The sequence below is a fragment of the Amblyraja radiata genome, chromosome X (assembly GCF_010909765.2).
Source record: "Amblyraja radiata isolate CabotCenter1 chromosome X, sAmbRad1.1.pri, whole genome shotgun sequence".
In the NCBI taxonomy this organism is placed as follows: Eukaryota; Metazoa; Chordata; class Chondrichthyes; order Rajiformes; family Rajidae; genus Amblyraja; species Amblyraja radiata.
In genome coordinates, this window is record NC_045999.1 from 11,122,091 (window position 1) to 11,137,620 (window position 15,530).

At 42.2% G+C, this 15,530-nt stretch overlaps 1 protein-coding gene and 1 pseudogene across 1 annotated transcript in view; both read right to left on the reverse strand.

The window, feature by feature from the left end:
- Positions 1-15,530, reverse strand: part of fbn1 (fibrillin 1) — a 326,717-nt gene that overhangs the window by 120,744 nt on the left and 190,443 nt on the right. The window contains exons 25-28 of the mRNA XM_033014876.1: positions 10,048-10,173; positions 8,133-8,261; positions 884-1,009; positions 172-297 (exon numbers count right to left, since the gene is read on the reverse strand). Coding sequence (XP_032870767.1) covers positions 172-297; positions 884-1,009; positions 8,133-8,261; positions 10,048-10,173 — 507 coding nt within the window. The remainder of the gene's footprint in view (positions 1-171; positions 298-883; positions 1,010-8,132; positions 8,262-10,047; positions 10,174-15,530) is intronic.
- Positions 10,197-14,916, reverse strand: LOC116968302 (annotated as a pseudogene).

Below are 15,530 nucleotides of genomic sequence, written 5' to 3' on the forward strand. Positions count from 1 at the left end.
CTTTAAAAAGGAGATGGGCCTGTGCGAGAGAAAGGTTTACCGGAAAATATCATATTCTGACAATCAAATCATGGCCCTACCATTGAGCATGGATGCTTATTAGGTTTCTAATTGTCTGACTTCCTTCTGCCCCTTGCAGAGAAAGAAGGAAGTCAGTCAAAGCGTGCTTACCAACACATCCTTGTCTGTCAGGTGTTGCTTGGTAGCCCATGTTGCAGGCACATTGATACCTTCCAATCATGTTGACACAACGACCATTTTTACAAAGGTTGTCACTCAATTCACATTCATTTACATCTGTAAAAATATTTGAAAGTATCAAAGTTAGAAGCAAATTATTAAAAAATACGGCACACAGCGATATGAAAGATACCGCCAGGTGCCGCTACAACAGATTCATTAAGGAAACACACTTATAATTCTTTGGAGACTTAATTTGACAATAAATTTCAATAAAGATGAGTAAACTGTCAGCTAAATATTTGGCAGTATATGCAGATTAATACTTAATATCTTAATTCTGTAAATTGGAGTAAATGCAGATGATTTATTGGTAAAAAGAGTCACTAACAACTGATAGCACAACTTGCCAAACTTAAGTTTACAGGTTGGAATACACAAGAATTATACATCAACAGCATATTGTGAACAGCTAAACCGTAACAAATATTTCCTCACATTGGTCTCTATAATGTTTATATCTAACTACCATTAAAAAGAAGCAAACATTTGCTACTTTTATGTTTTTTCAAATTAGTTTTGGAACCATTGTCAATTTATTTCAAATTTCAAAGATGCAGAAGCATGCTGAAATACTTTTCAAGACTTTAAGTCATTTTTAAAAGTACTACTCGGTTTGGAGCTTTTATCAACAGCAGTTTACCTATGCATGATATCCCGTCCAAAGATACTTCATGGCCATGTGGACACGAACAACGGAAGCTTCCATCTGTATTTTCACAGGTTCCTCCACGACACAGAAGAGGATTCAGTTCACATTCATTAATATCTGAAATAATGAATTTATAGAAGTTTGCTGCATTCAAGTATTGAGCAGAAGGCACTTCATTAGCACTGTAAATTACAATTAGACAGAAAGATGAAGTAAATTCTCAAATATTCCTATATGTGAGCGTATTGTGGTAAAATACCACATGAGATTTTATGAACAGTACACATTTGTGGAAAATAATTGGTATTGTCTTCATATGTACCAACACTATAAATGATCTTCTAAATACATTTACCAGCCACTTCAACTACAACTACATAAATCATACAAACTTTGCTACTCTTTTTTCTGTTAGGCAATCAATCTTCTATTCATGTCAATATATTATCTTCCATGCATGAGCTTATATTTTCTTCAATAAGCTTTGAAGTGACACCTTATCAAATGCGTTTTGGAAATCTTTTAGGTGCTCTTTTGTACCCATTACATTTTCAATGAATCTCAACAAATCTCCAGTCTAAATTGTAGAAACATGATGTCTCTTCCACAAAACTATGGCCATTGCAGCTGATTACCTTGACTTTTTTTTTACATGCCCTGTTCTAATATCCTTACTAACACTTTCTAATATTTCTCTTTTGACGTATGTTAATCTGGCCTTATTTTCTTGCTTTCTCTTTCCCCCGTTCTTTTTGAACAAAGTACATTTATTATTTTCTAATCAAATAGACCTTCCCCAAATCGTCACTTTTGGAAAATAAAACCAATATCTATCTATCTTCTATTATTTATTATATAAAACTCTCGCCCCATCCGTCCGACATCCGTCCGGCTGCCTTTCGATTCGTTCCCGCCGTGCGATGTCACAATGCCCGATGCTCGCAGACGTCCAATCGCGATGCCCGACGGTCGCAGACGTCCAATCGGAATGGATCCATTTACATGTACGGCTTCCGACCGCATTTCTTCCATTGATTCCCTGCAACTCCGAAACCAGACGCAGAATCGCCGACATCTTTTCCATTTCGATTGAGATTTCACTTTTCTTTCTAAGTATCCGCTCCTCATTACATTTTGTCGTGTTTAAGTACACGTTTTTAATCAAATCGTTCACCCCCCCCCCCCATATTTCAAAACTAAACTGGCTTCTCACCCATAGACTCAGCACCATCCCCAGCCCCTGCTGAACGTTCCATCGTGTGATGTCACAATGCCCAATGCTCACAGATGTCCAATCGGAATGGATCCATTTACATATGCCTATGCAGGAGCCCCAGCCAATGGTGAACGTTCCATCGTGTGATGTCACAATGCCCAATGTTCACATATGTCCAATCGGAATGGATCATTTACATATGCCTATGCAGGAGCCCCAGCCCATGGTGAACGTTCCATCGTGTGATGTCACAATGCCCAATGCTCAAAGACATTGTTGCCATAGAGAGGGAGTACAGAGAAGTTTCACCAGACTGATTCCTGAGATGTCAGGATTTTCAAATGAAGAAAGACTCGAAAGACTCGGTTTGTACTCGCTAGATTTTAGACGATTAAGGGGGTATCTTATAGAAACGTATAGAATTCTTAAGAGGTTGGACGGGCTAGATGCAGAAAGATTGTTCCGGATGTTGGGGAATACCAGAACAAGGGGTCAAAGTTTAAGGATAAGGGGGAAAGCTGAATCGCCGACATCTTTTCCATTTCGGTAGAGATTTCACTTTTCTTTCTAAGTATCCGCTCCTCATTACATTTCGTCGTGTTTAAGTGCACGTTTTTAATCAAATCCTTCTCCGCCCCCCCCCCCCCCCCCCCCCCCCAAAATATTTCAAAAATAAACTGGCTTCTCACCCATAGAAGCAGCCCCAGCCCCAGCCCCTGGTGAACGTTCCATCGTGTGATGTCACAATGCCCTATGCACACAGATGTCCAATCGGAATGGATTCATTTACATATGCCTTTGCAGGAGCCCCAGCCCATGGTGAACGTTCCAACGTGTGATGTCACAATGCCCAATGTTCACATATGTCCAATCGGAATGGATTCATTTACATATGCCTTTGCAGGAGCCCCAGCCCATGGTGAACGTTCCATTGTGTGATGTCACAATGCCCAATGTTCAAATACATTGTTGCCATAGAGGGAGTACAGAGAAGGTTCACCAGACTGATTCCTGGTATGTCAGGACTTTCATATGACGAAAGACTGGATAGACTCGGCTTGTACATGCTAGAATTTAGAAGATTGAGGGGGTATCTTATAGAAACGTACTAACTTCTTAAGGGGTTGGACAGGCTAGATGCAGGAAGATTGTTCCAGATGTTGGGGAAGTCCAGAACAAGGGGTCAGTTTAAGGATAAGGGGTAAATCTTTAAGGACCGAGATGAGAAAAACGTTTTTCACACAGAGAGTGGTGAATCTCTGGAATTCACTGGCACAGAAGGTAGTTGAGGCCTGTTCATTGGCTGTATTTAAGAGGGAGTTAGATGTGGCCCTTGTGGATCAGGGGGTATGGAGAGAAGGCAGGTACAGGATACTGAGTTGGATGATCAGCCACGATCATATTGAATGGTGGTGCAGGCTCGAAGGGCCGAATGGCCTACTCCTGCACTAAATTTCAATGGTTCTATGTTTCCCTCTCCTCACCCCTCTCCCCCACCCCCTTCCCTCTCTACACCACCCCCTTCCCTCTCTCCACCCGCCCCCTTCCTCCTACCCCTCTGTCCCTCTTCCATCACTCCCCCATCCCCTCTCCACCTCCCTCCCCACTCTTCCACCTCTCCCCCTTCCCCCTCCACTCTCCCTCCCCACTCTTTCCCCTCTCTCCACCACCCCTCTCCCCCTACCTCCCCATCCTCCCCCTCCCCCACATCTCTCTCCCCATCCCCCTCTCTCACCCCCTACCCCGCTCTCCTTTCCCTCCCAAATCTGTCCCGTTTCCTCCACCTCCTCTCCCCTCCCCTCTTCACATCCTCCCTCCCCCCACCTGTGTGTTTAGGGGGTGGTTAATGTGAGTTTGATGCCGCAGCCCCCCCTCCCCCCCCGCAATACGCCGTTGGGGAAACAGACCCAACGGGTCTGCACTTGGTCTAGTATTTGTATAAAACCAAAGCCATTCCTTTTTAAAATCCCACCCAAGTCACACTAGCTTCTCGTTTTCACCCATCAAACAGCTAACAATACCGTTTCCTTTATCATCGTTACTTTTTTGCATATCTTTCATTCATTGTTCTTTACCTCTCCACACCATTCAAAAAGGTATCAAAGGTATTTTATTGGTCACATTCACATACACCTAGGTGTAGTGAAGTGAAATGCTTCTTGCCATTTTGCAGCACATAAAGAAGGAATACAGACATAACATTAATAAGAGTTTTAAACATAAAGAACATCCCCCCACAATGGTTCCCATTATGAGGGAAGGCACAAAGTCCAGTCCCCAACCCCAGTTCACCCATAGTCGGGCCCATTGAGGCCTCCACAGTTGCCTCTACGGAGGCCCGATGTTCCAGGCCGTTCTCGCCAGGTGATGTTGCTCCGGCGTCGGGAGAGCCCTCTCAGCGGCTTGGGAACCCTGGAATGGCCGCTTTCGTACTGGAGGCCGCGGCTTCCAAAGCCAACAAGGCCGCGCCGGTTGGAGCTCCACAACTGGCGATCTCATCTAGAGATCCCAGGCTCCCGGTGTAAAGTCAGCGCCGCCGCCCGCAGCTGGTCGCTCCACAGTCCCGCAGCTCCGCTATGTTTTCCTCAGCGATCTTCAGCTCACCGGAGCTCCAGCGCGGCGACCCAGGCAAGGCATCGCCCGCTCCGCGATAGCGCTCCAGCGCTGTGCCGCCGCCGAAGCCGAGGTTCTGGGCGGTCCCCGACAGGAAACGCCGCTCCAGGCCCGCTGGTAGGCCACGAGGACGGGTCGAAGCTGCAGCCCGGAGAAAAGCTGCCTCTCCGACCAGGTAGGGACCCTGAAAGGTAGTTTCCCTCCCCCACATAAAAAAGTCTAGACCTCCAAACAAAACACTTAACTAACTAAAATAAAAAATAAATAGATGAAAAGACAGACAGCTGCTGGCTGGGCAGCCGTGCACAAGACAGTGCCCCTGTCCTGTGGGGACAGCATTCAGCCCCTTATGCCTGCTCCATCATTTATAGATAATAGGTATTCTTTTAAATCAGTTCCAATTTCCTGCATTAACATCAAATCCATTGATTCCGTTAGTATCCAATCTATCAATCTCTTCCCTCAGCCCCGAAGATCTCGAGTGAATTTTCATACTTTTCTGGTTACTTTAATTAGTCTTTGCTTTCATACTATTTTTAGGTTCTCCCCTTAACCACAGCTGCACCACTTTACCTGTTGGGTTTCTGTGACATATAGTGATATAGATTTGTTGTAAACTACGTATTAATCCTTTAAGTATATTTATGATTTTTTACTGACTGTCATATTTTAATGTAATTCTCGATCAAGCCAATGCACGCCTCATACTTTTCTAAATTGCCTTTGTTTGAATTTAAGAACCAAATGCATTTCAGTATTCATATTAAAAAAATCTATTATATTGTCAACAGTCCAGTACAGACCCCTTAAATACCGAGTTACAAATTAATCTTTCTCATTACAAAATACTAGATCTATGACAGATGTTCCTCAGCTTACTGATCTAGAAAATCTCTTATACAAGGAATTTCAGGGCTGGGCTGGGGCCTCGCGGGTCGGATGAAGTGGCTGACAGAGCCTGTGGCTGGGACTCGGGTCAGCACCACGGAGTCGTGAAGTGGGGACAGCATTGAAGCCTCGGTGAAGGTGAAGTGGCAGCAGCAGTGAAGTCTCGTGACGATGGGGCTTCGGCGGTGGTGAAGCCTCGCGGCGGCGGCGATGCCTCATGGGTTGACTCAAGGTTGACGGTCGATGAGAACGTGGAGGACTGCCATGAGGGAGTGGGAAGAACAATGGAGGACCTGGCGTAGGGGGACCGCCGTGAGGGAGAACAATAGACAATTGGGGTGGGGGGGGGAGGGGGTTACCAAAGGGGACCCAGTGTGGGGAACAAAAGGGGGGAGCAGGCGTGCATTGTAACTTTGTCAGCGCCGTAGGTGGCCGCTATTTCTACACATTGGGTATGCAAGCAAATAATTTCACTGTGCCTAGTCACATGTGACAATAAAGTATTTCTTCCTACACTATGTATTAATGTAATTAGTCCACGTGTAGATGGATATCCTCCATGATCATTGAACTTTCCTTGCTGTATGTGCTTCCAATATCCTAATTTATACAATGCCCTGCATTATCATTACCATTTGGGAGTTTACAGACAGCTCATACCAAAGTTATCTAGCTTTTGCTGCTTCTTAGCTCCACCCAAACAGATTCCACTTCTTGATCTTCTAAGCAACAATCCTTTATTATCAGGGCTATCCCACCATTCACATTTTGGCCATGCTTTCTGAAAATTATGAATCCTGAAATACTTAGCTTGATCACTTTGAATCCACGTCTTCTTAATCGTTGTTAGATTATTCTCATGTATTTCTATTTTTGCTATTAATTCATCTATTGTTACAAATGCTGTTTGGATTTTGAACAGCCTATGTCTTTTTACCAATTTCCCTGCTCTTCCTGGCAGACACTACCCATTTCTCTATTCTGCATCATCTTTCTTTAACATTTTACATTTCTCCTCACTAGAATCCTCCTCTTATTACTTATCTTAAAACCTTATCTACAATCCGCAATCCATTGTTATTGCATTTGTTAGTCACTCATCACAATCAAACTCAAGTGAAGTCAATCCAAATAGAACAGTTCCATCCTTCTCCATTACTGGTGCCAGTACCCCTTATATTGAAACCCAGTTCTACACGAATCATTGAGCCACAAGTTCAGCTCTTTAATCTTATTGACCCTATGCCAATTTGTACATGGTTCAGGAAGTAATCCAGATATTATTGGTATTTTAGGTTTTAGTTTTAAATTTGGACCCTAACTGGTCATGAAACACCTTCCTCATCTTCTTTCCACAACAAATACATAATATCACTGATTAAGCAGTGCCTCTCTAAATCTTGATTAATGCAATACTTCTGAAAACTTTCCAACAATCTGTCGATGTGAGGCTGACTGGCTTGTAGTTACCTCATCTACCCTTTTTAAGCCTTGATACCACATTACCAATCTTTCAGATATCTGGCACAAAATTTGATTGAATATTTTACTCAGTACCTGTGTTATTTCCCCATTTGCTTCATTTAAGGTTTGTGATATGTTTTATTTAGGTCTGGCAATATCTTCTTTCAAATATACAATATCATATCCCCCTACTCTCCTTGCTTGACATTTGCAATATTCCACAATCTCCTCATTAATGTCAATACCTTTTATAATCCTGTTTTTGGAGGACGCATATAAAGTATTCAGTCAGAGTTCTATGTGGCAACCACCTCCACATATCACACACGCACACACACATTATAATTTTGGTCTCTAACAGTAAACACTTCTTTCTAATTAGACTCATGGAGTCCTGCAACATGGAATCAGGCCTTTTGGCTGACCAAGATGCCTATCTACGTTAAATCCATTTTCCTGCATATGACCCCTCTATTCCTTTCCTATGCACATACTCATCTAAATGTCTTTTAAATGTTGTATAAATGTACCTGGTTCTACAAACTCCTATGGCAGCTTGTTCCATATACCCACTACCCTCTTTGTGAAGACCTGCCCCTTAGATTTCTTTAATATTTTTCCTCTCACCTTAAACCTATGTCCTCAGGACTTTGGAAATAGATTGTTGAATATCTATCCTATCCATGGCCCTCATAATTTTACAATTCTGTATACGGTCAGCCCTCAGCCTCCTACTTCAGTGCGAACAATCGCAGCTTATCTAATCTCTCATAGAAATGAAAGACGTTCATTCCAGATAACTTGCAAGTGAATTGCTTCTGCTCAATCTTTCGCTAATGAGTCTTTTTAACATCATGTGAAAGAGAACAAATTAAGATCTTCCTTTATTTTACCTGCCAAGATGGGAGTAAAGAATAAATCAGGTTTACAGATGGATTTATAATTTTTGTTGTTAGTTAAAAATACCTTACCTTGATCATTCAGCCACACTGGAAATTTCCAATAACATTCAAAAGTATAACTGATCAATTACATTTTCACTCATTTGTTTTCACATACCCATGCAATTCTTCATCATCATAAAACCACTTTCATATCCTTCGAAGCATTCACAATCAAAACTTCCAGGAGTGTTAACACATGTTCCAGGGCCACATAGGCCAGGAGAGATGCGGCATTCATTGATATCTGTGAGAAAAAGAAAAGTTCTTAGTGGAGGATAAGACATTTAGGACGAGAAATTCTTTCATATTTTTATGAGCCACATAACTGTATATTTCGAAGTGCTGTCTGGAATGTAATTTGGAATTTCTCTACCTATTGTAATGATTTAATTGCTGAGCCTGCTTCACCGAACACCTCCGCTCGGTCCGCCTTAACCTACATGACCTCCCGGTGGCTCAGCACTTCAACTCCCCCTCCCATTCCCAATCCGACCTCTCTGTCCTGGGTCTCCTCCATTGCCAGAGTGAGCAACAGCGGAAATTGGAGGAACAGCACCTCATATTCCGTCTGGGGTCCTTGCGCCCCTATGGCATCAACATTGAATTCCCCCAATTTGGCTAGCCTGTGCTGTCCCCTCCCCTTCCTTCACCCTCTAGCTGTCTCCTCCCACCCTCCCATCCGCCCGCCCTCGGGCTCCTCCTCTTCCCCTTTTTCCTTCCTTCTTTCCCCACCCCCCATCAGTCTGAAGAAGGGTTTCGGCCCGAAACGTCGCCTATTTCCTTCGCTCCATAGATGCTGCTGCACCCGCTGAGTTCCTCCAGCAATTTTGTGTACCTTCACCATTATTTATGATGAGCAAATTACTTGATCTGTCATGAAGGCAAGGCACTGTCTTACTGGTAAAACAGTCTCCAAATACTTTCCTTGTATTTGTTTCCCCCACTTATGTGTCTTCACCTTGCTTTCAGTGTAATCAGAATCCTCATTCCTCTACCCGTTCGGTCTCCAATCCTTAAAGCCTATATTGATTGTGGGGTGTCAATCCTCCTACACCCATTACCCTATTGTAATAAAATCCCCTCAGCCTGGATCTATCACTTGATACTCCCAATCTTCCTGCCTTAACTCTCCTTACCCGCACCTTTTGTCTTCACTCAACCTTCCCTGAAATCTGCAACCTATCTGACTCCCTTTGTTAGCTCCACACTTAGTTAAGGAAAAGTTTGTGTAAGGCCTATTCTGAAGCACAGAATGCATTGATCCATTGGCTGGCAGTGGATCTTGTACAAAATAATGAGCCCTCCTTCCCCATGCACCATCGTGCCTTTTTAGGTTCTGAAGCATTTCCAGTCAGTTTTATTATTAAAACCAGAGAGTAAACATAGTTTCCTTTAAAACATGATTACATTCAGCAAAAATGGTGGATTTCCAATAATTCTTCAGTTAACCATTTTAATAGACTTGAAATCCTCTTTGAACTCATTCTTAAAACCACACAGATAAGAACTTAAAATAAACATCTTAACAAATATATTAATTAAATGCAAAAATTAACAAATACGTTAACACATTTTAACAAAGACATCAACTTATTTTAAATAACTGAACAAGAAACTTGATAATGCTATTTTGTTTTCTTTAGCCTGTTGGTTACTGAATTCGGAAAGGCAATTTTTATGACCCACTTAATATTGGTCAAGGGATGGGGGTGGGGTGGGGGGAGTCAGTTGGCAACGGGGACTGGTGGCGGGACTAAGATTCTGACTCTTCTTTATACTGATGTAGGGAGCTGCATTTTTGGTTGATAAGGAATGTGTACTTCTTTTCAAGTTCAAATAAAGCTCAAGTATTATTTAGTTCCTGAAAATCAGAGCATCAACAAATTAATGGAGTAGGGATATTATCCACAGCTGTGAATGAGCTGTGATATCACCTTGTGAAAAACAAGGGATGTTCTAATTAAAACTTCATTATTATTCCCAAAATTATTAATGCTCAGGAATAATTTAATAGTTCTTTTTTGACATACCTGTGCAGTTTCTTTCTTCTGAATCAAGAGCAAAGCCATTATTACATTTGCATCTGAAGCTCCCAATGGTGTTTCTGCACTTTCCATTGGTACAGAGACCTGGGATTGTCCTACATTCATTGATATCTGAAAAAAAGGCAAGATTTATTTTAAGTGGAGCTTTACATCAACACAAACTTTATTCATATACATTGCAATGCCCTTCAACTTCTTGTGCTGGAAGAATTTTTGTTTCCTTATTCATTTATTAAAAACAAGACCAAGCTATTGAAAAGTACATCCGGTAGCAATGTTACAAAATTTTGAGATTTTACAAATCAAGTCTGCAATTTATCCCATCAGATAAAGCATAAAAAGAAGTTTAATTTGACACCTAATTCACTTTCTTATCTCAAGTATTTAAAAAGTTATGGCCATTTTCATACTCGGAAATTAGCATCTTGTTCCCTATTGATTTTCTATGGACATAACAAAAAAGCTGTGATCGTGGACAGTCAAAAGCACATAACTTTCTTAAAAATTAAGAGAACTGAATGAAATTTTCAGTTATCATAGATTGAAGCATTCTGAAACAAATATAAAATAATCTTACTTGGATGACCTGAAATTAAAGCATATAATTAGTTAGTTACCCAATTTCAAACTTCAATGACCAGATCTAAACATCTATCCATTTCTTAATAAATGATTAACATTTTTAAATAGCCTAAGTGTCCAAATAATATTCACAAATAATTCACAATAAAACATGATTTTTAAATCTCATTTACATTAATTTATAGGCCAAATTGAAGGAATTTAGTGTTCAATTGCTGTAAATGAATGTCCATTTAAATCAGCTTTCCAGTGGGATCCTGTGAACGCGCTGGTTTAGAACGTTCACATTGCGGTAGATTTGTGCCCTCAAATGCCCAGAAAAATACTGCGGGATATAATGGGGCCCAAATTAGCTACTCGCAACATTAAACTTTGTATAAAGGGATCTTAAGAAGCCCTTTTTAACGTAAAAATAAACAGCCTACCTTCCATTTTCCCCTGTATGAGATCCGACCCGTTGTCGGCGGTCGCGGGTTTAGAGGTTAATTTTTAACCTACTATAACAAGTAAAGAAAGCCCTTAAAACCAAAGATCTTCTGCTCTAAGATCTTTGCTTAAAACTAAAAATAGCTCCAGCTACGGAATCTTCCAGCGATTTTTCGTTAATAATTAACTAGGCTGAAAAACCTCGATTTGACCAGCCTAGGGAAAATCGCGTTTTAAACCCGCCCCCCTCTAAACGGCGGCAAAATCGCGCACACGGGCTGGGACAGATTTTCAGCGATCTTCAGGTAGGCTTTGCAACATACCTACATCCGGCATCAACATTTTCAATATCATTAACTTGAACTTTTGCCAGGATTAAGGGCAGGCTGGGACTTTATTCCTTGGAGCATAGGAGGTGGAGGAGTGGTGTTATAGATGTGTATAAGATCATGAGGGGAATAGAGGGGTTAAATGATTAGTAAGGATGTCAAAGATTACAGGTAGAAGGTAGGAGAATGGGGTTGAGAGAAAATGATAGATTAGCTATGATTAAATGGCAGAGTAGACTCGATAGGGCAAATGGCCTAATTCTGCTCCAATGACTTATAAACTTATGAATGTACAGATTACATAGAGTTGGGGAATCAAGAAACAGAAGCCATAGGTTTACAGTGAGAGGGGAAAGACTTGAGAAGGAACTTTGTCACATTGAGTGATGAGTATATAGGAATGAGCTGCCATAGGAGGTAGTTGAGGCAGATACAATACAACATTTACAAGTCATTTGGACAGGTACATGGATAGGAAAGGTTTAGAGGTATATGGGCCAAACATAGGTAAATTAGATATCTTGGTCAGAATAGGCAAGTTGGGTTGAAATGCTTGTTTCTGTGATATGTGGTTCAATGACTCTTCCCAGGGTCTGCATCTGCTCCTTTCACTCTGCATAAAACAAACTGTTAAACTGTGTTGAGATGAGGAAACACATTTTTCCTCTGAAGAATATTTTCTTATTAGTTATGGTGCTAAATTTATGTATGTTGCTATTATTGTCAACCCACCCACAGACGGGATGAAACACTTTTATAAGCATATAATTTTTCATAAACATCTAAATGCGAGAACAATGCTATGCAGTTAAAATACCACTGTATTTATTCTGAAAAGTTGTCATGCAACATAAAAAATTCATCCACAGATTTAATTTATTGATAGATCTTCCTGTATTTCCAGGTTAATTTGGGTTTTATGACTTTCAAAATTCTAAAAATAATTTTTAGGTGTAATTAATTATATATAAAATCTAAAAGTTGAGCAACCTGCTAAAGGGGGCAGCTGTATTGAATTAGCTGTGCATTCTACTTTTAAGTGAATGGAAAACAAAACCGGGATGGATGTAAAGTAGGATGAGATCTGTTTTATCCATGTTGATTTACCAGTGTAAACTGTGCTCTCCTTGTGAGCAATTTATCTAAAAGTTTTGGACTTTAGTTCATAGTTTTAGTTTTAAAGACACATCATGGAAACTGGCCCTTCAGCCCACTGAGTTCATGTGTCGGCCATCGATTCACACTAATTCTATATTATCCCAATTTCTCATCTACTCCCTACAAACTAGACAATTTGTAGAGGCCAATTAACCTATTGAACACGTCTTTGGGATGTGGAAATAAACCCATGCGGTCACAGGGAGAATGTGTAAACTCCACAAAGACAGCACTTGAGGCCAGGATCGAATTCGGGTATCTGGTCCATGAGACAGCAGCTCTACCAGCTACGTCACTGTGCTGCCCTTTCTTTTCTTTTTTTCCATTCTCGTTCCGTAAGACCAAATTAATACTATGATCCTGCATGCTTGTGCAAAAACCAGGCCAGTGTTATTCTTGCCGTTTTGGCCATTTAGCCGCATGTTCTCTCCTGTTAGAAAGCTTGAACCCTTCTTGGATTTCCTGTACACAGGCAGAGGCCACTGACCAACCTGTTTCTCGGTCCTTAGGCCCATTGTCCAGGAGGAGGAGCCATCTTGGTGAACGGCTGCTAGCAGCAGCCGTCCGTCTTAAATTCGTTGTTTTTTTTTAGTTTTTAGTGAGTCCTGTTTTTTTGTTTGTAGGGGATATGGTCTTTTAATGTGGGGGGGTAGGTGTTACTTTATTTATAGGTCCCTACCTGGTCGGTGTGGCAGCCTTTTTTCCGGGCTGCCCGTCGACCCGTCGTCGTGGCCTACCAGCGGGCTTGGAGCACCGTTTCTTGGTGGGAACCACCCAGCACCTCGGCCTGCGTGGCGGCACTGCATTGGAGCGCTGGAGCGCTGGAGCGGAGCGGACGATGCCTTGCCTGGGTCGCCGCGCTGGAGCTCTGGCGAGCTGGACCGCCGTGAGCAACATCTCCGGGCTGCGGGTTTGCGGAGCGGAGAGGCGGCGTGCGGAGAGACGGCGTGCGTAGAGGCGGCAAGGCGGCAGTGAGGAGAGCGGGCGCCGACTTTTTCATCTGGAGCCTAGGAGCGCCAAACCGACGCGGCCTTGTCGGCTTCGGCAGCCGCGGGCTCCAACCAAGAAGCGGCCGTTCCAAGTGGCCCAGCCGCCGAAAGGACTCTCCCGACGCCGGGGCAAGACCACCCGGTGAGAACGGCCAGGGACATCGGGCCTCCGTAGAGGCAACTGCGGTGGCCCCAATAGGCCTGACTTTGGGGTGAACATGGGGTGGGGACTGGACATTGTGCCTTCCTCCACAGTGCTATCCACTGTGGGGGGATGATTTTTTTTGTCTAACTGTAGTCTTGTAGGTCTGTGTCCAAGATGGCTGCCGTGAAGAGAGAGTGGCCGCTGGCACGATTTGGTTGCCGCTGCTCTCTCTTCACACTGTTTTTTTGATTTTCTGTTTTTGGATTGAATTCTGTTTTTAATTTGTGTCATTGTGATGTCTTTAATTACTTGTTTTACTCCGATTATATGTTTTTATTCCGATTACTATGTAAGGTGTCCTTGAGATGTATGAAAGGCGCCCATTAAATAAAATTTATTATTATTATTATTATTGTGTACAGCTAACGGTTGTAAAAAAGCCAAGTGAAGAGTTCTCCTAGGCTCAATACCGAAAGGTTTGTAGAATGTTTACGAAAGAACTGCAGATGCTGGTAAAATCGAAGCTAGACACAAAATGCTGGAGAAACTCAGCGGGTAAAGCAGCATCTATGGAGAGAAGGAATTGCCGATGTTTCGGATCGAGACCCTTCTTCTTTGTAGAATCAGGGGTTCTAATGACTCATAATATCGTAGCTGGCGAAGTCCCATTGATACAATGTGCTTGCCATCAAATTTCAGTCTTCTATAAATAAATGAAATGTGGAGGAGTTTTTTATGTTGCAGGACAGCTTTTCAGTCTTAGATGGAGACATATGCTTTGATCTATCGATACAGCGTGTCTTTAAACATTTGCAGTTGACCTCGCTCCCAAATGGCCAAACCTTGATTTCATATATTTAACAGCACTAAATAGAATATAATCTCCCAGATTGTGCATCATAAATTCTACTTGGTTGACTTGCAAAATCACCCTTGTCATCCATTCAGCGTGTTTTGTGCATGTATTCCGGCATATTCCGGTAGATAACGGTATAAAACAGAAATCTGTAGACCCACTGATCAGTATATCCAGCTCATCGCGAGAACTAACACTGAAAACTGCTCCTGTACAACCTCAGAAAATGTTGGCTTTTGCTATCGAGCTCCAGTTCCAACAAGCTATTGTGTTATCAGACAATCTTGCGACCAGATTCTGTTCATGAACCTTTACTGTAGCACTCGTGTGTGTCTGGACCTCATAAATGCACTGATTAGTACAAAACATCCCAGACTTCTTAAAGGAAATCGAATGTTATTCTCTCGGATGAAGTTGTGTGCTTTGCATCTTGCCTAAATGCTAAATCACAGCAGATTCCAGGCATTGCCACCCTAAAGCTTTTTGATATGTTCATTTGCTTTTTAAATTTTCATCTCTTCTTTGCTAGCCACAACCGGCAGTCTTTGATAAATAGACACAAAATGCTGGAGTAACTCAGTGAAACATGCAGCATCTCTGGTGAGAAGAAATGTTCCCTGTCCCGCTGAGTTACTCCAGCAATTTGTGTCTATCTTCGGTTTAAACCCAGCATTTGTAGCTCCTTCCTACAATCTTTGATAAATGTTCTCTCTTCCAGAAGCAGCACTGTCTCCAATCCCGATGTCTGATCAGCGTCTGATCCCTTCTCTCTCTTCCAGAAATGGCCGTGTGTCTGATATCTTCCCTCACTACACTGAGGAGAATGTCTGTGATCCTTTCCTTCTCTTCAAGAAGCAGCAGTGTCTCCAATCGATTCCCTTTCTTCCTCAAGTTGCAATGTCTCCAATCCCTTTCCTCCTTTCTACAAGTTGTGCCTCCGATTCTTCCCCTCTATACCATAGGTTGCATTGCCTTCCTGACCA